The sequence below is a fragment of the Enhydra lutris genome, unplaced genomic scaffold, assembly GCF_002288905.1.
Source record: "Enhydra lutris kenyoni isolate GAN:26980312 unplaced genomic scaffold, ASM228890v2 scaffoldscaffold53, whole genome shotgun sequence".
Taxonomy (NCBI): Eukaryota; Metazoa; Chordata; class Mammalia; order Carnivora; family Mustelidae; genus Enhydra; species Enhydra lutris.
In genome coordinates this window covers 1,901,404-1,927,038 of record NW_019154137.1, presented here as the reverse complement: position 1 = coordinate 1,927,038, position 25,635 = coordinate 1,901,404, and the positions used below count along the sequence as shown (strand labels likewise).

Sequence of the window (25,635 nt, the reverse complement as noted above, 5' to 3'; positions counted from 1 at the left end):
AGTTAAGCATCCAACTCAATTTCAGCTCAGGTCATGATCTTCTGGTCGTGAGATCGAGCCCCGTTATCAGTCCCTGGGCTCAGCATGGCATCTGCTCCTTCCTCTCACTCTGCGCCTCCCCCTGCTCACTCATTCTCTCTCTCTCTCTCTCGATAAATAAAATCTTTTAAAAATATACCCTGGGAACATTTTAACTGGTTTCCAAAGACACAGACCACCCTGCAAATTTAACTCCTTTAAAGTCTGGTACCTTTACATAGCTTTCTTCATGATATGGGCCTAGAGTTTACTTATTCAAAAAATTTCACTTCTGGGGCGCCTGGGTGGCTCAGTGGGTTAAAGCCACTGCCTTCGGCTCAGGTCATGATCCCAGGGTCCTGGAATCGAGCCCCACGTCCAGCTCCCTGCTCAGCGGGGAGCCTGCTTCCTCCTCTCTCTCTGCCTGCCTCTCTGCCTACTTGTGATCTCTGCCTGTGAAATAAATAAATAAAATCTTTAAAAAAAAAATTTCACTTCTTAAGGGGCGCCTGGGTGGCTCAGTTGGTTATGTGTCTGACTTCGGCTCTGATCACGATCTCAGGGTCCTGGGATCAAGCCTAGCATTGGGCTCCATGCTCAGCACAGTCTCCTTGTCCCTCTCTCTCTGCCCCCATCCCCCTGCTCATGATCTCTCTCTCTCAAATAAGTAAAATCTTTAAAAACAAAAACTTTCACTTTTTGATAGTTGCAAGCAACATATCTTTTAAAATTTTTTTTAAGATTTTATTCATTTGACAGAGAGACACAGCCAGAGAGGGAGGGAGAGTTGGAGAGGGAGAACAGGCTTCCCGTGAAGCAGGGAGCCCCATGTGAGGCTCGATCCCAGGACCCTGGGATCATGACCTGAGCCGAAGGCAGAGGCTTAACAACTGAGCCAGCCAGGCACCCCGCAAGCAACATATCTGATAAAGGGTTAGTATCCAAAATAAAGAACTTATCAAACTCAACACCCAACAAACAAATAACACAGTTAAGAAATGGGCAAAAGACAGGAATAGACATTTTTCCATAGAAGATATCCAGATGGCTAACAGACCCATAAAAAGAAGTTCAACATCACTCATCATCAGGGAAATATAAATCAAAACCATGTTGACATACCATCTCACACCTGTCAGAACGGCCAAAATTAACACAAGAAACAACAGGTGTTGGCAAGGATATGGAGAAAGGGGAGCCCTCTTGCACTGTTGGTGGGAATGCAAACTGGTGGAGCCACTCCAGAGAACAATATGGAGGTTCCTCAAAAAACTAAAAATAAAACTACCCTACAATCCAGCAAGTATACTACTAAGTATTTATCCAAAGGATACAAAAATAGAGATTCGAAGGGTTTTTACACCCCGATGTTTACAGCAGCATTATCAACAACAGCCAAACTATAGAGAGAGCCGAAATGTCCACTGACTGATGAATGGCAAAAGAAGATGTGGTATATACATATATACAATGGGATACTACTCAGTCATCAGAAAAAATTTTATCTTGCCATTTGCAATGACATGGATGGAGCTAGAATGTATTATCCTAAGTCAATCTGAGAAAGACAAATACCATATGATTTCACACTCATATGTGGAATTTAATTTTTAAAGATTTTATTTTTATTTATTTGAGAGGGGAAGAGAGAGAGAGAGAGAGAGAGATCAGGTGAGAGTACAAGAGAAGGGGGAGGGAGAAGCAGAGTCCCCACTGAGCAAGGAGTCTGATGCGGGGTCCAATCCCAGGACTCTAGGAACATGACCTGAGCCCAACACAGCCACTTAAACGACGGAGCCACCCAGATGCCCCCATATGTGGAATTTATAAAACAACAGATGAACAGTAGGGAAGTTGCGGGGGAGGACACAAACCATAAGAGACTCTTCTTTTTAAGGATTTATCCATTCATTTTAGAGACAGAGAGCGAGAGCAAGGGAGAGAGAGAGAGAGCGCGTGCGCGCACAAGTGGAGAGAGGGGCTGAGAGAGAAGGAAACAGAGGGAATCTCAAGCAGACTCCCCGCTGAACACAAAGTTCAGCAAGGGACTCAATCCCAAAACCCGAGATCATGACCTGAGCTGAAAACAAGAGTCAGATGCTTAACTGACTTAGCCACCCAGGTGCCCCAAACCGTAAGAGACTCCTCACAATAGAGAACAAATTGAAGGTTGAAAGAGGGAGGTGGAGGGGGGATGGGCTAGATGAGTATTAAGGAGGGCACTTGCTTTGAGGAGCACTGGGTATTGTATATAAGTAATGAATTACTGAATTCTACTCCTGAGACCAGTACTGCCCTGCATGTTAATGAACTAAAATTTAAATAAAAATTTAAAAAACCTGGGGCGCCTGGGTGGCTCAGTTGGTTGAGCCACTGCCTTCAGCTCAGGTCATGATCCTGGAGTCCCAGGATTGAGTCCCGCATCAGGCTCCCAGCTCCACGAGGAGTCTGCTTCTCCCTCTGACCTTCTCCCTCTCATCCTCTCTCTCTCAAATAAATAAATAATAAAATCTTTAACAAAATTTTTAAAAAACCTTTCAGTTCTTAAACAATAATCCAGAGATAGACTCTGCATTACCTAGGCATTAAATCATTATTAATATTAATTTACTTTTCTTGAATCAGGTTAGCAAAATTATGTACATAAGAGATTGGCTTTATAGAAGCCAAAGTACTTCTCTCAATGAAAACAGAATCAATCCTGAAAAATATAAAGATTGCTTACCATATGCTCACCACTAAGATCTTGCACCACTTTGATCTGATCAAAATCATAAGGTCCTTTGAAACCATGCGCTGCTTTGAATTTGACTGGTCTTGTATACGGCATTCCCTCATCATCACTTGATGAAGGATCATCTTGATCAGTATGAAACACTGAATAGAAAAGCAATACAGAAATCATCACTGGCCGATGTAGATAAAGTTACTATCAAGATTGTCATTCTACTGTTAACCAAGAAAATTTATTAAATGGAAAAACAGTATCTGTCTATTACTAAATAGCATAGTGGTTAAGAGCACGGGATCTCATGCCAGATTGTCTGGGTCCAAATCAGTTCTGTCATTTATTTTCTGTGTGACCATAGCCAAAGCACTGGACCTTTTGGTGCCTTGGTTTTCTCATCTGTAAAATGGAGATAATAATAGTACTTTCCTCACAGGGTTTTTATGAAGGGTAAATGAATGAATATAGTTCCAAGTGCTTAGAACAGTGTCTAGCACAAAATAATTACTGAATTAGTGCTTATTAAATAAAATAAATGAGTATAATTACAACAAATGACACAGGAAGTGAAGACCTGTACAAATTTAGAAAATTTTCCAAATTTTGAAAATATTTATAAAAACTAACCTTACAAAACTAATTTACAACTGAATAATGAACACTCATCTCTTCCAGGTTGCCATACTTACAAAGTATGTACAAATTCATGTTCAAGATGAACAAATTTATTTTTCTTCCTGCTCATAAAATTAAGTGATACCTAGAATAACATGATTTACTGAAATGCTAAGATGTCTGCTACCAAGGTTTCTTAATTTCAATAAGAAGAATGCCTCTTATAAATTATAGACTAAATTTGGATGATTACAAATCAATTAAATATTCACTTGCAATTTTCTATTTCACTTACCTTCGTCTCTAACACTTTTAACTTTATTCACAGCACGTTCACCATATTCCTCTGCAAGGTGCTTTGCTCTCTTTACTGATTTTCCTAAGAACTTCTTTAGTTGAGTCCTTACCAAAAATACAAAAAACCAAAATTATTTTTTTAAAAAGATGTTACCTATTTATTTGAGAGAGAGCAAGCTCATGAGCAGAGAGAGGGACACTGGGAGAGGGACAAGCAGACTCCCTGCTGGCAAGAAGCCTGACCCAGGGCTCCATCCCAGGATCCTGAGATCACGAACTCCTACCCAACTGAGCCACCCAGGTGATCCCTAAAACCAAAATTATTAACTAACTGTAAAAGCTCAATAATTCACAGATAATTTCATAACGACCACAAGAAAAGTATATTATTTTGAAATAACTCCTTTTTAACATAAAAAATAGGTCTTTGAGTTCCTGTATCCTTTGTTCTATGGAATAAATACATTCAAGTCAATATGGCTACAAAGAAGATACAGATACTTCTGGATGTACAGCATCATATACTCTAAAGCACTGGTTTTCCTTCTTTTCTTTTCTTCCCTTCTTCCTTCCCTTTTCCCCCCTCTTTCTCTTTCTTTGGGAGAGAAAGAGCTCAGGCAAAGGTTAGGGGTCACAAGAAGAGGGGGAGAGAGAGAATCCTAAGCAGGCTCCTTGCCCAGCAAGGGGCTTGATCTCACAACCTTGAGATCATGACCTGAGCTGAAATCAAGAGTCTAACGTTTAACTGACTGAACCACCCAGGCACTCCTCAAGCACTGGCTTTCAGTGGTGAATAAAAAATTGGTGGGGATGGGGTGGGAGGGGAGTGTTTAAAGAGCATGAACCTGAGACCCATCTGCAGATCATATGATTTAGAGTGTCTCAGATCAGGCCATTAATTTGCAATGAGAATGTCTTTGAGAAGACTGCTTTAAAGAGTAATACTCCTTGGGGTGCCTGGGTGGCTCAGCTGGTTGAATGTCTGAATCTTGGTTTCAGCTTAGGTCATGATCTCCGGTCATGATACTGAGTCCCACTTTGGCCTCTGAGCTCAGCATGGAGTCTCCTTGAGATGCTTCTCCTCTCCCTTGGCCCCTCCCTGGCCCACTGTGAGCTCCAGCTCTTTTTCCCCCTAAAATAAGTAAATAAATCTTAAAAAAAAAAAAAGGAGTAATCCTTAAAAACACATTTCTACCAATAAAAAAACTATAGGGATGCCTGGCTGGCTCAGTCAGAAGAGCATGTGACTCTTGATCTTGGGGTTCTGAGTTCAAGCCCCATCTTGGATATAGGGAATAGTTAAAAATAAAATCTTAAAAAAAAAAGACAGAAAGAAAGAAAGAAACTATAAAGAGGTATTTACTTACAGAATAAAATGTTTGGTACCCTATGATGGTCGTTTGTCTCTTCTCTTTCAGTTTGGGTATTTGCATGCAATACAGTTAGGTTGAGCTTTCCCGGGAAGTATTACCAAACACAAGGTAATGCAAGGATGCATCTCAAGCTTCTATAAATAGGACTTACTTATTGCTTTTCTAATAATCTCAGTCTCCAATTTCATATATTAAGATAATAAAAAACAAAGCACAGTATATACATGATATCTAAAACCGAAACAGAATTTATAGTAGGAAATTTTTTACCAATTCATGGAAGTTCATGATATTAAAGGATAGTTCCTGAATAAGCTGCTAAGCTATATATACAAAGATGTTCACTGCAGCATTATTTACAAGGTGTAAAAAGTAGGGAAAAAAAGCATAAAAAGTAGAGACAAACTGATTTTTCATTAACAGAGCAAGGCGTAAGTAAACGCCAGTATATTCTCAAAATGGAATGCAATAAAATAAATGAGGCAAACCTCAGTTCTTCCGAAGTACTGAGCTCTCAGTCACCTCAGGGCCAATGCACATGTTATTTCTGCGTGGAACATTCCTCCCCTGGCTAATTTCTACTCATCTTTTAGGACTTAGACCAAACATTATTTCTCAGAAAAGCCCTCCTTGACTCTTCAGAGCAGGTTTTCCTGTTTTTTTTTTTTTTTTTTTTAATATTTTATTTATTTATTTGACAGACAGAGATCACAAGTAGGCAGAGAGGCAAGCAGAGAGAGAGGAAGGGAAGCAGGCTCCCCGCTGAGCAGAGAGCCAGATGCGGGGCTCGATCCCAGGACCCTGGGATCATGACCTGAGCTGAAGGCAGAGGCTTTAACCCACTGAGCCACCCAGGCGCCCCAAGGTTTTCCTGTTTTATATGCCAACAGTACCCCATGTATTTCTTTTATTGCAATTACTACAAATGTAGTTAGATTTATCTGTGCAATTATGTTTAAGTATCTGTTTCTCCTGTTTAACTGGAAGCTCTAGGAGGGCAGAGACTATGACTGTCTTAACTATTATATTTATAGCACTGAACTCCCATATCTGGCTGACAGAAAGGCTATATAATATATTTACTATTGATACTGGTATGAAAAGATGTACATTATGTATCAGGTATTCTTAAAAAAGCAAGCTTGGGGCACACGGATGGCTCTGATGGTTAAGTGATTGCCTTTGGCTCAGGTCATGATCCTGGAATCCTGGGATCAAGCCTCCCATCAGGGAGGCTTCTCCCGCTCCCTCTGCTGCTACCCCTGCTTGCGTTCTCATTCTCTGTCAAATAAATAAAATCAATCTTTTAAAATAAATAAAATAATAAAATTAAAAAAAAAAAAAACAAAAAAAAAAAACCAAGCTGACGGGGCACCTGGCTGGCTCAGTCAGCAAAGCATGTGGCTCTTGATCTCAGGGTTGTGAGTTCAAGCACCACGTTGGTCATGGAGTTTACTTTAAAATAAAGCAGGGGGTGGGGGTCGCAAAAAAAAGCAAGCCAACAAACTACAGGCACAGTATTAATCCTACTTTTGTGAGGAAAAAAAATTCTATGGAGAATACACGTAATTATTAACACTGGTTATTTCTGGGGGTGAGAGTATGAGACCCTCGTTTTCCGTACTTCTGTATTAGTTTTTCTGTTCTTGTTGTTAAAGTAATCTCTGCACCTGGCATGGGGCTTATACTCACAAACCTGAGATCAAGAGTTGCAGCTCCACTGACTGAGCCAGCCAGGCCAGGTGTCCCTGTTTTAGTTTTGATAATAAGAAAACACAGATGATAAACTATTTTTAAAAACTACTATAAGGGGGTGCCTGGGTAGCACAGCGGGTTAAGTGTCCAACTCTTGATTTCATCTCAGAATCATGAGATCCAACCCCACATCAGGCTCCATGCCCTCTCTCTCCCTCTGCCTTCCCCTAACAACCCCCACCCCCCCCACTTGCATGTGTGCTCTCAATCTCTCTCGCTCAAAAAAAAAAAAAATCACTATAAGGTCTTGGGGTGTCTGGTTGGCTTGGTGGAATATGTGACTCTTAATCCCAGGATTGTGGTTTAGAGCCCCATGCTGGGTGTAGAGATTATTTAAAAATAAAATCTTAAAAAAAAATCATGGGGCTCCTGGATGGCTTAGTCGGTCAGTTAAGCATCTGCCTTCAGCTCACATCGTGATCCCGGGGTCCTGGGATCGAGCCCCACATCAGGCTCTCTGCTTAGCAGGGAGCTTGCTTCTCCCTCTGCCCCTCTCGCTGCTTGTGTTCTCTCACCTTCTCTCACTCGCTTGCTCTCTCATGCATTCTCTCAAATGAATAAATAAAATCTTTAAAAAAAATCATTTTAAGTTCTCTGCTACCTATAACTCAGAAGTTGTATTTTCTGGATAATTATAGGTTTACTACTATTTAGGCAAGAAAGCATATTTTAATCATTTTGGATGAGAACATTTCTAAAATGTGTGTTTTTGTGACTTCTTCAATGGCACTCAATGTTCGATAAATTGCTTTCCTTATTAAAAACAGCCAGTTACCACCTTCACTTTTAATATATCCAGGGCCTTTCATATGGATTGTAAATGGGCCATATTAGCTCCCCCTCAGCCTTCAAGGTGACAGAGCAGGATCCAGGGAAGCCAGAACCCTGGGCAGACTCCTCTGGCCATTAACAGATTCATTAGCTTGCCCAGTGTTCAGAGGAACTATTACCGTGTTTTGTGTGTGTTATGTTGAGAAAAAGTTGAAAGCAGTAACATATGGAATTGCTATGCTATGTATGAGTCCTTTTATCATTTTCTGGATTCCCTTCGTGTAATCACAATATTACCTGACATTCTTATGTGTCAACTTACATGTTGTCACAGTTTGCTACTTCTATTTTGCTTTGACCTCAGATACCAGATGACCAGATTTTTAAAAAATTATGTAAAAAGTAAGTATAATGGCCTTGACTAAACCTAAAGAGCTTTTCTTTTAGAAAAATAATAAGCCAGGGTGCCGGGGTGGTTCAGTGGGTTAACCAACTCATGCTCTCAACTTAGGTCTTGGTCTCAGGGTTTTGAGTTCAAGCCTCATGCAGGACTTAAAATAAAAAAAAAAAGAATAAAGAAAAAGAATGAGCTTTAATGCATGGAGTGACAGTTCTCCTAGGTGTTTACCTATCTCTTTAATCATTCCTAATTCTGATTTCTGATAGTTGCCACTGCTGGACAGCCGAGCTCCAGATCTCTGAGGTTTCATCTATACACCTGTATTGTGGGTAGATCTTTTCTAAGAATTCTCAGTGGTTTCATTGATACACTTCCCACACTAGGCAAAGATCAGAGTATAGTGGAGAATTTGCTTTGGGGAATTACTGTCAAATAAATGACCAGTGTATAGTCAAGCAAAATCTATATGCTCACCATTTCTGCTGGATGTTTGTAAGGAAATCAGAAGGATGTCATGATTACAATCCTTTTGCAACATATGATTTAGTTATTTAGCACCCATTTATCTTGCTTTTAAAAGTCAGGAAACAGGAATGCCTGGGTGGCTCAGTCAGTTAAGCATGTGCCTTCACCTTGGGTCATGATCTTAGGGTTCTGGGATCGAGTCCTACATCTGGCTCCCTGCTCAGCGGGTAGCCTGCTTCTCCCCCTGCTTTACTCTCTCTGACAAATAAATAAAATCTTAAAAAAAAAATAAAAGTCAGAAAACAGGGTGCCTGACGGCTCAGTTGGTTAAGGGTTGGCCTTTGGCTCAGGTCATGACCCCGGGGTCCTGGGACTGAGTCCTGTGCTCTGCTCATGCGGGGAGTCTGCTTCTTCCTCTCCCTCTGCCCTCCCCCTACTCATGCTCTGTTTGTTTCTCTCAAATAAATAAATAAAATCTTAAAAAAAAAAAACTCAGAAGGGGCGCCTGGGTGGCTCAGTCAAGCTCTGCCTTCACCTCTAGTCATGATCCCAGGGTCCTGGGATTGAGCCCCACATCCGGCTCCCAGTTCAGTGGGAAGCTTGCTTCTCCCTCTCCCACTCCCCCTGCTTATATTCCCTCTCTTGCTGTCTCTCTCTCTCTCTCTCTGGTAGATAGAGAAATAAATAAATAATAAAATATTTTTTAAAATTTTAAAAACTCAGAAAACACTTTAAGATAACATAAAATAAAGGTAAAATGTAAGTGTAAGTTATGCAGACTGCAGATGTCACTAAAATTGAGAAAGAGAAATTTACTAGGACACGGAGTAGTTGGGAAAAATTGTGGAGTTTAGAAAAACAAATAGGATTTGAAAGCAATTTCAAGAACAATCATGTTCTACTAACACTTCTGGGACCTACCATCAGAAAAATAATGCAGGCATGATGCAAAATTTATTGATCATTTACTATTTGTCAGATATTATAGAAATGACCACCAACACAGCCTTGAACAACTCTTAATGCCTTGGCTGGGGACAGGAAACGCTGGTGGCAGATGGACTTATAAACTAGATAGAACACAGATTTAAAATAGTATGGCAAGTCACATATTTTTTAAATAAATGCTTGAAATAAAGAGATGTACCGTAACTCATGTGCGAAATAAAGAAAAGGAATGTATTGTAACTTACGTTTTCTGTTTTAACCTTCCACCATCAGTATCTGTCGTCTGAGACTGTAACTTCTCTTCATCATCTGACTGTGCCGCGTCATTACTACAAGAAGGGGAAGAAGTCATTTTAAAAGAAGCCATTTCCCCTACACCTCCCAACAATCCATGTATACGATATACTCAGGTACTCAGAATAAAACTACATTAACATACTTTAATTTTAATGATGATCCTGAGAATGTTAAGACTTGAGAGATCAAAGAATAGAATCGTTAAGCATGGTGTAATGTACAAATGCAAGTGAAAGCAATTTAGGAACTTAATGGAAAACCTACTACCAACAAGGCTTTTTGCTGGATAAAACGTGCTGCACAGAAATGACAAATTAGCTTCCTCTTTGCTCTTCAGGTACATCATGTATTACACTTTATTAAGATTTCCTTTCACAATAATCATTTCTTCGATCTACATAGATCTCACAGTAAGGTCAATCACCTCACTCTAAAGCCATTTTCTGACCTATACAGATAATACAATTACTTATAAAATTTGTGGTCCTTAAAGCAAGGTTTCAGAAACCAGGTCTTCATTTCACATGGTTTTTCACCCTTAAAATGCTTCAATAATGTCTCCAGTATTACAGAAATCATTTTAGAAGAGAAACGAAATACTAAGAGATTTTGGATATATACTGTTTTCCCCCAAGTAACTGTATGCTCTTAAGAGAGAACAATGTTGAATACATACATTAACTAACTCTATTTTAATCCCAAATTTAAAAAAAGAAGACTGAGTAAAACCAAATTAGGAACTGTTGTAGTTCATTAACAGAGAAACCTTCAACACTCTGAAATACTACGAATGATAAATAGTAACAACAGGCCATACCTTACATATTCCTTAGTCCTTCTCATGATGTGTAGAGTGAGAGGATTAATACCTGTTGGCAGTTTCTCTTCCGCGAGACTCAAAGGTATTTCTTCTCCAGTATCCAGGTTCTTAATCATGACACTGGCTAAAATTTCCTGAGGTAAAAAATAACACCAAGAGGACCTATAATTTAATTATCTTTTTGAGTTTTCAAAATCCTCAAACATTTAAGCTAAGCACTTTCTAGATACATTCAGTATTGTGTACAGTAATTTTTAACTTTTTTCATGATACACAATCCATAAACTGCAAAATGCACTCATTTCAAGTGTGTAATTCAATGATTTTGAGTAAATTCAGAGCTGTGCAACAATCAACTTTATTTAAGAGTATTTCCACTATGTCGGAAAGAAACCCCACACCCATTAAATGTCATATCTCATTCCCCTCTCCTCCCTGCCCCTGGCAATGACTATTTTACTCTTTGTTTCTATGGTTTGCCTATTCCAGACATTTCATATAAGTTAAGTCATCCTGTATGTGGTCTTTTGTGATCGGCTTCTTTCACTCAGCACCATGTTTTCAAGGTTCATCCATACTGCAGCATGTGTCAGAACTTCATTCCTTTTAATTTTTTTAAAAGATTTTATTTATTAATTTGACAGAGAGAGACACAGCGAGAGAGGGAACATAAGTAGGGGGAGTGGGAGAGGGAAAAGCAGGCTCCCTGCTGAGCTGGGAGCCTGATGCAGGACTCGATCCCAGGACCTGAGCCGAAGGCAGACGCTTAACAACTGAGCCATCCAGGCGCCCCTTCATTCCTTTTAATTGCCAAAAAACAGTCCATGTGGACTGGACATACCACATTTTATTTATCCATTCATGGGCGATGAAATAACATTTGTGTGGTTTCCACACTTGGCTATTATGAATACTTTTGTACTTTTTTAAAAAAGATTTTATTTATATAACAGAGAGGGGAGGAGAGAGAGCACACAAGCACGGGGTGGGGGGAAGAAGGGCAGAAGGAGAGGGAAACTCCCCGCTGAGCAGGGAGCCCTATGCAGGACCCTGAGACCATGACCTGAGCTGAAGGCAGACACCTGACCGACTGAGCCACCCAGGCGCCCCACTTGTGTACGTTTTTTGGGTAGACATATATTTTCATTTCTTTGGTGTACACATAGGAGTAAAGCTGCTGGATCACGGTAACTCAATGTCTAAGGTTTTGAGGAACTGCCATACTGTTTTCCAAAGTACAATAATCTTTTAAAATGTATCATTTAAAAGAAATGAAAACTGGGACGCATGACTGGTTTAGTTGGTGGAGCATACAGCTTCGATATTGGGGTTGAGTCTGAGCACTACATTGCGTGTAGAGATTACTTTAAAAAAATCTTAAAAAAAAAAAAAAGAAACAAAACTAAGATTTTGCTTCAAAACTTTATTCAGAATTGGCCAATCAATATATACTAAATTTTAACGGTAAGTAAGTACTGGGTCTGTGTAACACTGTATTATCACCCAACAAGTATAAAAACATGTAATTATAATGTAATTATAACATCAAGTTCTTTTTAAGCCCACTCTCTATTAAATTTGGTCTTTGTTCTCAATACATTTATTCTACCACATAATGGTATAAAAAAGGTAATTTTAAGTTAGAGTTACAAGTTCTAAAATATTAAAAAAACAAAAACTGGAGTACTTGGGTGGCTTAGTCAGTTAAGCGTCTGCGTTTGATTCAGGTCATAATCCCAGGGTCCTGGGATTAAGCCCTGAGTCAGGCTCCCTGCTCAGTGGGGGGCCTGCTTCTCTCTCTCCATTTGCTATCTCTGTCTCTCTCTCTCTCTCTCTCAAATAAATAAATAAAGTCTTTAAAAACAAAGAAACAAAACCAAACAAACAAACAAACAAAAAACCCCAAAACTGGGATGCCTGGCTGGCTCAGTCAGTAGACCATGTAACTCTTGATTTCAGGGTTGTGAGTTTGAGCCCCACAATGGATGTAGTGCTTAAAAATAAATAAATAAATAAATAAATGTTTAAAAACTAAGAAAATCATCAATTTTCCTTTTTTGCTCTACATTATATTTTTTTGCTTAACAGCAATAAACTTAAAAAATTTTTTTAATCATGGTAAAATATTTTTATAGTTGTATATAGCTCAGCAGTATTAAGCACATTCACAATGCTGTGCAAACATCACCACCATTCATCTTAAGAACTTCTCATCTTCTCATTAGGGTTTTTATATTTTATGTTAAGAACAAAACAAATCTAATTATACCTCATCAGTAAGCTCTCTCCCGGAGTTCGACCTAGGTCTCTGAGGGCCCATCACTTCCCCTGCTATGGTCTGCCCATCAGGTGCTTTTCCATTTTCCTAAAATTATAATTTTATAAACAGAAAGTAGATGGAGTCAATTTCTATAAACACTCAATTATTCATTACCACACATAGCTCTAAAGAATTCCATAATTCACATAATGGAGCCTACTGAAAATTTAAATGAAATACTCCATTTCGGTCCTTTATTATTCCCAACATGCTGAAAAACATTGCTGCCCATGAAAAATGTCTTCGTCTTGAAAGCAAATAAATGTTCCATTTGAACCTGACCCAAAAGCAGTTCTCTATTAGCAGAATGCCAGCACTAAGAGTGCCATTAATCAGGGTTATACTTGTGCTTATCTCGAAGGCAGGGCTTGGCAAACTTTTTCTATAAAGAGCCAGATAGTAAATGTTTTAGGCTTTCTGCTTCACATATAATGTCTATCACATATTCTTTTTTTTTCTCCTTATAATCCTTTAAAAATGCAAAGCCTATTCTTAGCTCAGGGACTCTACAAAAACACACTACTGCCAGTCTCTGTTCTAAGGCTATGACAAGACTGAAGTGCCATATCTCCCAGTTTGCTAACCTGTCCCTACCACAGCTACCACATAAGTAAGCTTTGAGTCCCAGAAATTGGGCTATGGTAAAAATTCATGCTATCAGGTGCTTTCTATTGCTTCATATATAGATATATAGCCTATATATGAAGGTTTTGTTTCATGATTAGGTAGAGGATATTATAAATAGAAGTCCTCAATTTTGACCATTGCAGGTAAGGTAAATGAAGACTATAGTTGATGTTTATTAACAATATAATAATATTACAAATAGCAGCATCTTTCATTTTTTTGATTGCCTACTGCATGCCAGGTACTTGGTATACTTCAGCTCATTTCGTCCTTGCAAGACACCTTCCAAGGAAGGTTTCCCCTCATTTTATCAATGGGACATCTGAAACTCAGATATTAAATAGTTTGTTAGAATCACCTAGCTATGCAGTAGCAGAGCTAAAAAAGGGGTTTAGGAAGGCTAGATTTTAAGGACAAGGAAATATTCTGCCTGGAGAAGAAGGTTCAACAAGCAACAAACCGGACAGCTAGAGAAAGTTAAAGCCTCTATCAAATATAACATGAATTCACCAACCTGGGCAGTAACTACTTTATCTCCACTGGTAGCACTTGCCAAGTCAAGAGAGGGCTGGGAATCCTTGACTGTGTTCTCTGAAGCCATGTTCGAACTTAGGAGAGTATCAGATGTAATATTCTCTTTGGGAACTGCAATGACGACGATGATAATAATAATGATGATGAGGATAATGGCAATAACTAGTATTTATACAGGACCTTATATAGAGCTTGAAAAGTGTTTTAACCTTTGTCTGATTCTTACCAACAATCTCATGAGGAAAGTGGTTTTATTACTCTCATTTTATATATGGAGAAACCAGGGTTCAAACAAGTCATTTCAATTCCTCTTAAGTCTCCCATAGTAACAGATTTGAAAGTTTGAAGTCTACTAAAATCTTAGAACATAGTTACTACCAATGTAAACATTCTCACTTTTCATTACTAAATTAACTTTTAAAACTTGGGCATGGTCATGATGTGGTTGTATATAGCATAAACTGAAACAAAACCAGAAAGTCAGAGTTTCAACTCCAGAATCTCTCCGCAAAAAGTTATTTCTCAGTTAAATACTTGCCATCTAGATCAGGTGTTTTAAGGGCCTCAAACTCTAATTCACTTTTCTTTTTTCTTGGTGGCGGAGCAGGCCGAGACGGAGGTGGGGGTCTTGGAGGCGGGAAGTTAGCTGGAGGGGGAGGGCGCGCTGGAACAGGCTTCTTTGTGCTAGCCACAATGTCAGGCTCTGGAGTGAGCTGTCTAGGGGGTTTGGCGGGAGCCACTTCTTCCATGGCAGCAAAATCTTTAGCAGATGAAGAGTCTGAGGACACAGGTTCTAGAACCTCACTTCCTTTGACTTCCATGGCTTCCTTCTTCAATACTTCTGTTTCCGTTTCAGGTACATGATGTTGCTCAGTTGAACTTACTTCAGTTAACTTAGTGATTTCATCTACTGACTTCTCATAGGTGTCATCAGAAGGAAAACGTCCTTTTGATTTTAATTCAGTTTCTTCAGTTGCATTCTGATTCTCTGCCTTTTTGGAATCTTCCTGTAGTACTTGATCTATGGCTAATAGTCCAGGTATATTGCTAAGATCTGTTCCAGCCACGACAGAACTGGCAGTAGCCTGGTCAGAGTGTCCTTTTCCTTTGGAATCTGAGGAGTCATCTTCCAGGTGTACTTTCTGACTCTCCTCTATAATACTTTCAATAATCTGATGAAAGGTTAAAAAAAAACAGCTTTAAAAAAATGAGGCTATTTACAAGAACATAACAGCTAACCATCTACATAGTACTTACTATGTGCCAGGGAATGTTCTTAACACTTTACATTTTTAATCTTTTTTTTTTAAAGATTTTATTTGACACAGAGAGAGAGGTCACAAGTAGGCAGATAGGCAGGCAGAGAGAGAGGAGGAAGCAGGCTCCCTGCTGAGCAGAGAGCCTGATGGGGGGCTCGATCCCAGGACCCTGAGATGATGACCTGAGCCAAAGGCAGAGGCTTAACCCACTGAGCCACCCAGGTGCCCCTACATTTTTAATCTTTACAAATAACCATATGCGATTGCATTCGTAATATCATCATTACACAAATGAAGGAACAAAGGCATAGAGGGATCAAGTGATTTGTCCCAGGACACAGAGCTTGTAAGTGATGAAGTTGGCAAAAATCCTGGGAGTTTGGTTCCAGAATCTGAACTTTTAACCATTATAATAGGGAATCCGTTAGCATGTATAATCACAAAGTTCAACCAACCTTGTAAAATAAAGTTCAGACCTAAATTTACATTCAGACTCTTCACATCATTCTTCATTTACATATTTATGCCAAGTTAGGTCCAGTAACAACCTACTGCTTTGAGCCTAGTTAACAAAACCATGAGACTCAAAACCACCTAGCACAAAGAATTGTTTACTTCTGAACTCAAGCCTAAGACAGAAAAAGCAGCAGATGCAGGGAGATTAACATTCTTAAACAAACTACACCTAATACTGCACTATTCAGAGAAATGGCAGGACCACGAAAAGAGTTCAAACACTCAGCTCATCTTGGCCTTTCCTGTTTTATTTCTTCTCTGTAGCTGAAAATTACAGATGGGTTTTCTATATGTTCTACCAACATTTAAAAGAAAAGATATTTTCTACCCAGTACTGTCATTATTACCACATAAAATCTCCCAGTCCACTTATATTTCCACCATGCCCAACTATGGATGACTTCTGCTTTCTCAATTCCTTGGCTCCAGAAAGTTAGCAGAACGTATCACAGAGCCATCCTGATCTCGCTTACCACAAATTCTTGCTGACTTGAACCGGACATAACTGCTGCTTAATAATATTCCTCTCTGATTTCTTAGCATAGTCCACATAATGATTTTTCTCAACCTTCAAATTTTTACCTTAGTCTTTTTTTAAAAAAAGATTTATCCAAGAGAGAGAAAGAACATAAGCTGGGGGGGGGGGTGGCGGTAGAGTGGCAGGCAGAGAGAGAGGGAGAGGGAGAAGGAGAAGCAGGCTCCCCACTGAGCAGGGAGCCCAACATGGGGCTGGATCCCAGGGCCACCTGAGTGGAAAGCAGTCACTTAACCAACTGAGCCACCCAGGTGCCCCTTATCTTAGTTTTGATCACACTTTTTTTTTAAAATTTTTTAAATTTATTTTTTAAAGATTTTATTTATTTATTTGACAGAGAGAGATCACAAGCAGGCAGGGAGGCAGGCAGAGAGAGAGAGAGAGAGGGGGAAGCAGGCTCCCCACCGAACAGAGAGCCCGATACAGGGCTCGATCCCAGGACCTTGGGATCATGACCCGAGCCGAAGGCAGAGGTCCAGCCCACTGAGCCACCCAGGCGCCCCTGATCACACTTTTAACACAGGAATATTAACTAGGGTCCACCTACTTTGTCAATTAGGTGGTTACTGAGCACTGAGTACCTCAGTGATAACAGAAGCCAGTGGGTTTAAGAATGAGTAAGAGGTGACAAAACAGAGATAGCCAGCACAACCCATGTTTTCAAAAGGCTTGACTATAAATGGAAGAGGTTGTAAGAAAGTGACCCAGCATTTTCACAAGCTGAGAGGAAGGAGCCAATGGAAAGTAAGATAGCAAAGTCCTGGAGAACAAAAGAAAGAGGGTCTATTGTGTATTAGGCCTGCACACATATTTTCTATTTAATCATCACGCAGGCCTTGAGACAGCTAGATTATCTCCCTTCTATAGAAACAAGAATCTGAGGTAAAGGCATTAAGAATTTTGTCCAAGAAAAAAAATTTTGTCCAAGGTCCTACAGCTAGTAAACTACAAAGTCAAATCTGAAATCCAGGTTTTCCCCAAAAATCCAGTGTTTTTTATATTATACCATGCTACTTTGGACAGAAAAAAAAAATACTAAATTCTCAAACTTGAAAAAGAGGCAAAAGATGAAAACGAATTTGCAGGTAAGGGAAGTGAGAGCAGAAACAGTGTAAATTCAGGCTTCTTAGTCTCTAATGTCTTCGTGCAGTCAGAAACAAGGTTATCTGCTGAAAGCGAACAGGATACATGTGGGCGCAGTGAGCATGAAGTGACTGTAAAGGTCTGAAATGCATAACGGAAAGGCTAATGCCAGAAGAGGGGTTAAAATGAGGTTAAAAACTGTAAGTCTTCCCCAATCCCTTATCCCTTCACTAAACTTCTATCAGTCTTACCATTCACTACAGTATGAACTATAATATAAACACAAAGTAGTATATGGGCTAGCTCTATATAAATATTTTCTCCATAGCAGATATTAGCTTTTGAAACACAAGGCCCATATTTTCCCCCTCTTGACAAGCCCTCATGGCACCTACGTGTAGTACCTAACCCTGTAATTTTTATTTTCCGGGTTTCAGGAGGTAGCAGGCAGGGAAAGACCAAAAGAACAGTGAGAATCAAGACCAACATAGATTGGGACTTCACCAAGATCAAAAGTTTTTGCACAGCAAAGGAAATAGTCAACAAAACCTAAAGACAACTGACAGAATGGGAGAAGACATGTGCAAGCGACATATTGGATAAAAAGGGCTAGTATCCAAAATCTATAAAGAACTTATCAAACTCAACACCCAAAGAACAAATAATCCCATCAAGAAATGGGCAGAAGGCATGAACAGACATTTCTGCAAAGAAGACATCCAAATGGCCAACAGACACATGAAAAAGTGCTCAGCATCACTCGGTATCAGGGAAATACAAATCAAAACCTCAATGAGATGCCACCTCACACCAGTCAGAATGGCTAAAATTAACAAGTCAGGAAATAGCAGATGTTGGTGAGGATGCAACACTGTTGGTGGGAATCCCAGCTGGTGCAGCCACTCTGGAAAACAGCACGGAGCTTCCTCAGAAAGTTGAAAATAGAGCTACTCTACGACCCAGCAATTGCACTACTGAGTATTTACTCCAAAGATACAAACATAGTGACGCGAAGGGGCATGTGCACCCCAAGGTTTATAACAGCAATGTCCACAATAGCCAAACTGGAAAGAACCTAGAATTCTATCGACAGATCAATGGATAAAGAAAATGTGGTGTGTGTATGCATGCATGTGTATATATATATGTACACACACACACACACACACATGAATATTATGCAGCCATCAAAAAAGAAATGAACTTTTGCCATTTGCAAGATGTGGATGGAACTAGAGGTTATTATGCTAAGTGAAATAAGTCAATCAGCGAACGACAATTATCATACGATCTCGCTGATATGAAGAATTTGAGAAACAAGACAGAGGATCACAGGGGAAGGGAAGGGAAAATGAAGCAAGACCAAACCAGAGAGGGAGACAAACCCTAATCTCAGGAAACAAACTGAGGGTTGCTGGAGCAGAAGGGGGTGAAGGGGGATGGGGTGGCTGGATGATGGACATTGGGGAGTGTTTGTGTAGTGGTGAGTTCTGTGTATTGTGTAAGACTGATAAATCACACACCTGTGCCCCTGAAACAAATAATACATTATATGTTAATTTAAAAAAATAGAAGAGAAAAAAAGACACACTAACAGGGGACATACCCTCTTATCTTCCCTTCTCATCTTCTGTGATACGAACTCCATCACTTCACCCTTTGTATTACAAAAGAATTATCATATTCTCCCCTGGACATACTTCCAAAATGTACTTTCTTTAAACTAAAAGGATCTCTATGGCAAATGGTGCTGTAGTCAGTCCCAAAATTGTTTTGTTGTTTATATTTAATAAAGGCATAATGAGCATAATGACAAATGAAATTTAAAAAAAGATACCAACATAGAGATAAACATGCTAAAGCAACTGTCAGCTCCACAACACCCCCCTGCTTCAAAAAACTGATTTTCCAGTGACTATAAAACCAGATGTTTTAGAATGATATAAGAGGCATTCCCACAGTTTGGCCCTAACTTGGGGCTCTAGTCTCATCTGCAACCATTCTGCTCATTTTCTCTTCTCCATGCCTTTGGTTATGCCTTTCAACTCTCACCCCTGCCTGTGCAAATCTTACCCATTCATCAAGAACCAGCTCAGATGTTACTTCCTCCATGAGGTCTTCCCCATTCCTATCCTCAAGCAGGAAGTTAAATCTCCCTTTCTGTTCTTATTACAGTTTGTAAGTTTATACGAACACTTTACATTCAGTTTTGTTTAACTAATTGCCTCTACTAAAACATAATAAGCTCCTGGGGACAGGGACTGTGTCCTCCCTGGAGCAATGTATATTCCCACAGCCTTTATCATTCAGATGTGATACTTAACTGAAAAGACTAGAACTTAAAGTGAGACTTAGCCTTAAGCTTCACTCAACTGTTCCATAATGTTTACTATTTTTTCAGTTTCTAAAGTCTCCTTAAAAATCACCTTTTTTGGACACTATTATTTATCCTAAGAAAAAATTCTTAAAAAGGAAAAGAAGAACTCTAGTGGAAAAAATAGAAACATTTCAAGTTTTCAACAATAAAAATGGCTAGATGCCTTGTAATACATTAGATAGAAACTGACATTATCAAATGAAAATTGAATATTGAAATTGTGTAGAAATATGATGAAAACTAATAATGGTAAGAGGAAAAAGTAAAATACAGAATTCTATCTACACTATTATTAGGCAAAGAAAACCAAAAAAAACAAAAATGCATGCAAATGGGTGAGAGGAATGCTGAAAGGAATGCTGAAAAATTAAGACCACTGTTTGTTATAGTGTAGAACTGTGGGCAACTTCTGATCTAAAAAGAAAAAAATTGGTATTAGTTTTGTTGTCTTATTTATGCTGATACACAATACCATTTCTCCCCCCAAAATTCCTTTTAAAGGAAAAAAGCTGATCAATATTAAAATATGGAGTCCAATGGGGCACCTGGGTCTCTCAGTTGGTTCAGCATCAGACTCTTTTTTTTTTTTTTTAAGATTTTATTTATTTATTTGTCAGAGAGGGCCACAGAGAGAGGACAGCAAGAGGAATGGCACACAGGAGAAGCAGGCCCCCTGGCAAGAAAGGTGCCTGTTGTGGGACTCGATCCCAGGACCCTGGCATCATGACCCTGACCTGAAGGCAGACGCTCAACTGACTGAGCCACTCAGGCATTCCTCAGCATCTGACTCTTGATTTTGGCCCAGATCATGATCTCAGGGTTGTGGAATTGGGCTCCATGCTGGGCATGGAGTCTGCTTAAGATTCTCTCTCTCTCTCTGCTCCTCCCCACTCTTTCTCCCTCTCTAATAAATAAAATAAAATAACACTTAAAATATAGAGTTCATTAAATTTATAAATTCTGGGGACGCCTGGGTGGCTCAGTTGGTTAAGCAGCTGACTTCGGCCCAGGTCATGATCCCAGCGTCCTGGGATCTAGTCCCACAATGGGCTCCTTGCTCGGCGGGGAGCCCGCTTCTCCCTCTGCCTCTGCCTGCCATTCTGTCTGCCACAGTTAATTTGATTAAATGTTGCTGGTCTCCAAAAACCCACTGGCTAACGTGGGGCCAGAGGCCCAGAAAGTACTCACAAGCAGTGTAACTGAATGAACACACGGCATCCTTTCTCCTCAGGTTTTCTCCTGATTCTATGAACTACCCGTTGTCAAAATTGTTATCTTGTGCTCAGTCTCTTCTAGTAAACCGAACTCTAAAGCTCTAAAGCATCAATTCTTTAAAAGGTATCAAAGGCATTATCAGAGTAATGACTTCTTGTAACCTCTAGCGCCTAAAGACATCAGAATTTGCTGCACGGAGCTTTTCAAAACCTTTTTAACTCTTGGTAGTAACTTCAAGAATAGCTACAGCTTATTCTATAAAAACATAAAAAATAAAGCATAGAATAGAGCATAAAAAATAAAAATACATTACAAAACATTTTTCAAAATATTGTCTAAAGGAACAATGATAGACTAGTTTGCTTATGAAATGACCTCTAAAAAGCCTGATGTGTCTTCAATCTCAGACTCAAGATTCAAGGAACATTTACTGAACATCTGCCAAGTACACGGCACTATACTCAAATGATATAGAAAATTTTCCACTTTAAATACAACATGTACATAGGACATCTGTTAAACTAATACTGGCATTATATCTTACCAACCTTTTTAGACACATCTTGTTTGAATTCTTGCACAGGAGACTCATTTCCAACTTGGTGTGCAGTGTTCTCAGTTTCCTATATTAAAAAGAAAAGAAAAACAGATCAAATGATGACTTCTTTAAAATTCTGCTTAAGATGGGTACAAATTAGAAAACACAGCATTAATAAAGCAAAGGCCTTTCCTAAAGGGCTTAGATGTTTGTCTGAGGAAGATGCCCAGATATTTTATGCTAAGCAGGAAAATGTGATTTGTATAAGGTTACTACTAGTCAGCAATTTTTGGTATTTCTTTTTTTTTTAAGATTTTATTTATTTGACAGAGAGAGATCACAAGCAGGCAGAGAGGCAGGCAGAGAGAGAGAGAGAAGGAAGCAGGCTCCCCGCTGAGCAGAGAGCCCCATGCAGGATTCCATCCCAGGACCCTGAGATCATGACCTGAGCCAAAGGGAGAGGCTTAACCCACTGAGCCACCCAGGCGCCCAATTTTCGGATTTCTATGGCAATAAGTTATTTTCCTATAAATGTGCCCATCTTTTTAACATTAAGAACCATACAGGAAGGTAAAAACTACTGAGTACCTCTGTAGCTTAAAAGATGAAGGATTTAAAGCAAGAATCAGAATTCCTATTTTTCCCAGAGTATTGCTCCATAAATATGCATAAATATAAAAGTACATAATGTAAAAAAAACACATTCAGAGAATAGTTTTCTTAAAAATGCTACATGCTTTAGATGAAAGGAATCAAGACAACAGAAGTTAAATAAAGTCCTCCAAACAGTAACAGATGAAAATTAAACCCACCAAAAATACATATATATCTACGTATACATTCATATACACATACGTACATATATATATATATTTGGGAGGTTAGACAACGTAGAAATGGATACGGCTTTTCTGCTGGAAAAAAAAATTCTGGTAAAATAAGACAATTACACATTTGCAAATGTAAACATACTATTTGTCTCCATTCTAAAATGTCATTATGTTTACAGAAGTATAGCAATTTGAATGCTATTAATGATACTGAGAAAAAAAACTTTTCATAATTTTTGGCACACATGATTGAGTCAGAGAAGGTCACAATAACCATTTTTGACAGATAAGCAACCTAAGGCACATAACGATGTACGCATGAAGGTAGCACTTATACAAGTATTAGGATATGATCATGATAGGTGATGTGATAAAATTACTCCAGATCAACATAATGCTGAAGATTTAATGCGTTAATAGACATTTCTGTAGGATTTCCGATATCTACAAGCTGAAAAGTTGTTTCATGGAGTTTAAAGTGTCAGGTTAAAAAAAATCCTAACTCTACCACAACCCATGAAGGCCTACATCTTTGACACCTTCTTTATTTCTCACCTCCCTTGTCCACCATAACCCCACAATCACACTGTGGCCAACTGGATGGTTTTTTACCACCTTAGAGTGACAGCTCAAGTGTTATCACATTAGAAAAACCTTCCCCTACCACCTTAAAATATCCTTACCTGCTTAACTTTCTATCACATTATCTATATTTTCCACTTCTTCATCGTACTTATCCCCATCTGAAACGACCCTGTTGACTTGCTTATTTTTTTTGTCTCTTCCCTGCCCCGTTAGAATGTAAGCTCCATGAGAGCAGGGGCTTTGTTCTGTCTACCACTATGTACCCAGTACCTAAAGCAGTGCCAGGAAAAGTAATCATTTGCTAAATGAATGCTGAATAATGCATGGCTCTGGCATTTCTTCAGTAAATACACATACCTTAAGTTTATATATCTTTAATCAAATTCTGGTTTTAAACTAAAAGAAAAAGAACTCTAATCAAAACCAATTAGTATGATAATCTTGACAAGATGAAGGACAGAGAATATTTGAAAGGCTGATGGTCATCCAGTACAGTTAATGCATATTAGAGAACCACCTTCAACTATCTTACGAATTAAGTATATTTATACAATTATCCTCCAATAACTGTTCACCAGTAGGAAAATCAGAAGCACTATACAAAATTAATTCCATGGGTATGTTCCCTAAATTAAACCTAGCAAACATACACACTAATAATTCCTGTGCCTCAATTTAATTTGTTTGAATTAAGTACTTACAACCATCACAGATTAACATTGTCACACTGATCAAAACTGCCAAGCAGTGGTTAGACTTCTATTTTATCTAGCTTTAACAAAACTCTCCTGAACTTTGAACCTTTGAAAGGTATCAACCTCTATAAGGTAAACTGTGGTTAAGTCACAAGTTTAATGGAGTGATATGGACCTACCAGAGGATCTAATCTCTAGAGAAGTTCATCAGAAGGTTTCTTAGTAAAACCTGATCTAGCACATATAGAGTCATCTGTGATTCTCTCTCAGGTATGTCTAAGGTCCATGTCTTTCCCCTAGCACCTTGATCAGGCTGTGGAGGTAAAGCAATGGAAGCCAAGAGTGTGTCTGCAGACAACCAACACCAACTAGAACTTCAGACACTCCTCATTTATTACCTCCTTCGGAAGATGGGCTGCTGCATTACTAAAGCACAAGGCCTACCAAATCCCAGCTTCCCACCATCAGGCCATTGCTCTAACCCATACCTATCACAACCTCAGGAATAGATTTCCTTAAGAGGTACAGTTGGGGGAGGGGTGGTGCGTGGGTGGTGGCTCAGCTGGTTAAGCATCTGCCTTCAGCTCAGGTCATAATCTCAAGGCCTTGAGACTGAGTCCTGCATCCCGCTCCCTGCTCAGGGAGTCTGCTTCTCCCTCAAACTTTGTCCCTTCCCCCCATCCACCCTCCCACCCTGATCATGCTCTCTTTCTCAAATAAATAAATAAAACCTTAAAAAAAAAAAGAGGTATGGTAGGATCATTCAGTGTCTAGCAACTCAGTCCACTGTTTCCCTCCACCTCTGTTGGATATTAGAAAGCCACTTGTACCCTCCTCACAGTACTCAGTTCTACAGTTTGAGCTTTTAATTTTAATAAGCACATCCAATAAAAGACTAATCATTTTAACCAATAATTTGTACAAAAGTAATCTATACCTGGGGTGCCTGGGTGGCTCAGTCAGTTAAGTGTCTGCTTGGGCTCAGGTCATGATCCCGGGGTCCAGGAATCAAGTCCTGCATCTGACTCCCAGCTCAGCAGAGAGCCTGCTTCTCCCTCTCCCTCCGCTGCTCCCCGTCCTTGTGCTCTGTCAAATAAATAAAATCTTTTTAAAAAAGATTTTATTTATTTATTTGACAGACAGAGATCACAAGTAGGCAGAGAGGCAGGCAGAGAGAGAAGGGTGGGGGGAAGCAGGCTCCCCGCCGAGCAGAGAGCCCGATGCGGAACTTGATCCCAGGACCCTGAGATCATGACCTGAGCCGAAGGCAGAGGTTTTAACCCACTGAGCCACCCAGGAGCCCCAAATAAATAAGATCTTAAAAAAAAGTAATCTACACTCTAGGAGATTTTCATTATTATCTACTAAAGAACAGTAAGCTAAAAATGTCAGTCACTAAAAACTTCAGGTCACTTCTAGTTCTTACTGGTGAGGAAGGGGAAGCTATTAACAGTGACTGAAGTAAAATTTTATGTATTTACTTATTTACTTTTTTAAAGTTTATTTATTGTTTTTATTTTTTGTTAACCTTTACCCCCAATGTGGGGCTCCAACTCATGACTCTCAGATCAAGCCAAGAGTCGCATGTTCTTCCGAATGAAGCAGTTACATGCCCCAAAAGTGAAATTTTAAAAAATATTTTAGGCGCGCCTGGGTGGCTCAGTCGTTAAGCCTCTGCCTTCGGCTCAGGTCATGATCCCAGGGTCCTGGGTTTGAGCCCCACTTCGGGCTCTCTGCTCGGCAGGAAGCCTGCTTCTCCTTCTCCCACTGCCCCTGCTTGTGTCCCTCTCTGGCTGTGTCCCTCTCTGTCAGATAAATAAAATCTTAAAAAAAAATAAAAAATAAAAAATAAATAAATAAAAAACAAAATAAAAAACCATTTTATTTAGAGACATGACCTCTACTCTCTTTTGCTGCGAAGAGTAAAAAAGAAAAACAACCAAGAAATAATTCTTAAAATAGTGGTCATGTCCATCCATCAATTCCTATCAACACAATTCCTTTGTCCAAGTCTCAAGTCTTAACATTCTAAAT

General features: G+C 39.3%; 1 protein-coding gene across 4 annotated transcripts in view; it reads right to left on the bottom strand.

Moving 5' to 3' along the window:
* Positions 1–25,635, bottom strand: part of LOC111157289 (WD repeat domain 44) — an 87,825-nt gene that overhangs the window by 29,202 nt on the left and 32,988 nt on the right. For 2 of the 4 annotated variants that reach the window (XM_022518594.1, XM_022518595.1), the window contains exons 3-10: positions 21,502–21,576; positions 14,507–15,140; positions 13,949–14,079; positions 12,757–12,852; positions 10,485–10,621; positions 9,616–9,699; positions 3,657–3,763; positions 2,744–2,895 (exon numbers count right to left, since the gene is read on the bottom strand). In XM_022518594.1, the coding sequence (XP_022374302.1) occupies positions 2,744–2,895; positions 3,657–3,763; positions 9,616–9,699; positions 10,485–10,621; positions 12,757–12,852; positions 13,949–14,079; positions 14,507–15,140; positions 21,502–21,576 (1,416 nt within the window). Of the gene's footprint in view, positions 1–2,743; positions 2,896–3,656; positions 3,764–9,615; positions 9,700–10,484; positions 10,622–12,756; positions 12,853–13,948; positions 14,080–14,506; positions 15,141–18,967; positions 19,019–21,501; positions 21,577–25,635 lie in introns of all 4 variants that reach the window. The other 2 variants (XM_022518593.1, XM_022518596.1) reach the window with 2 other exon arrangements.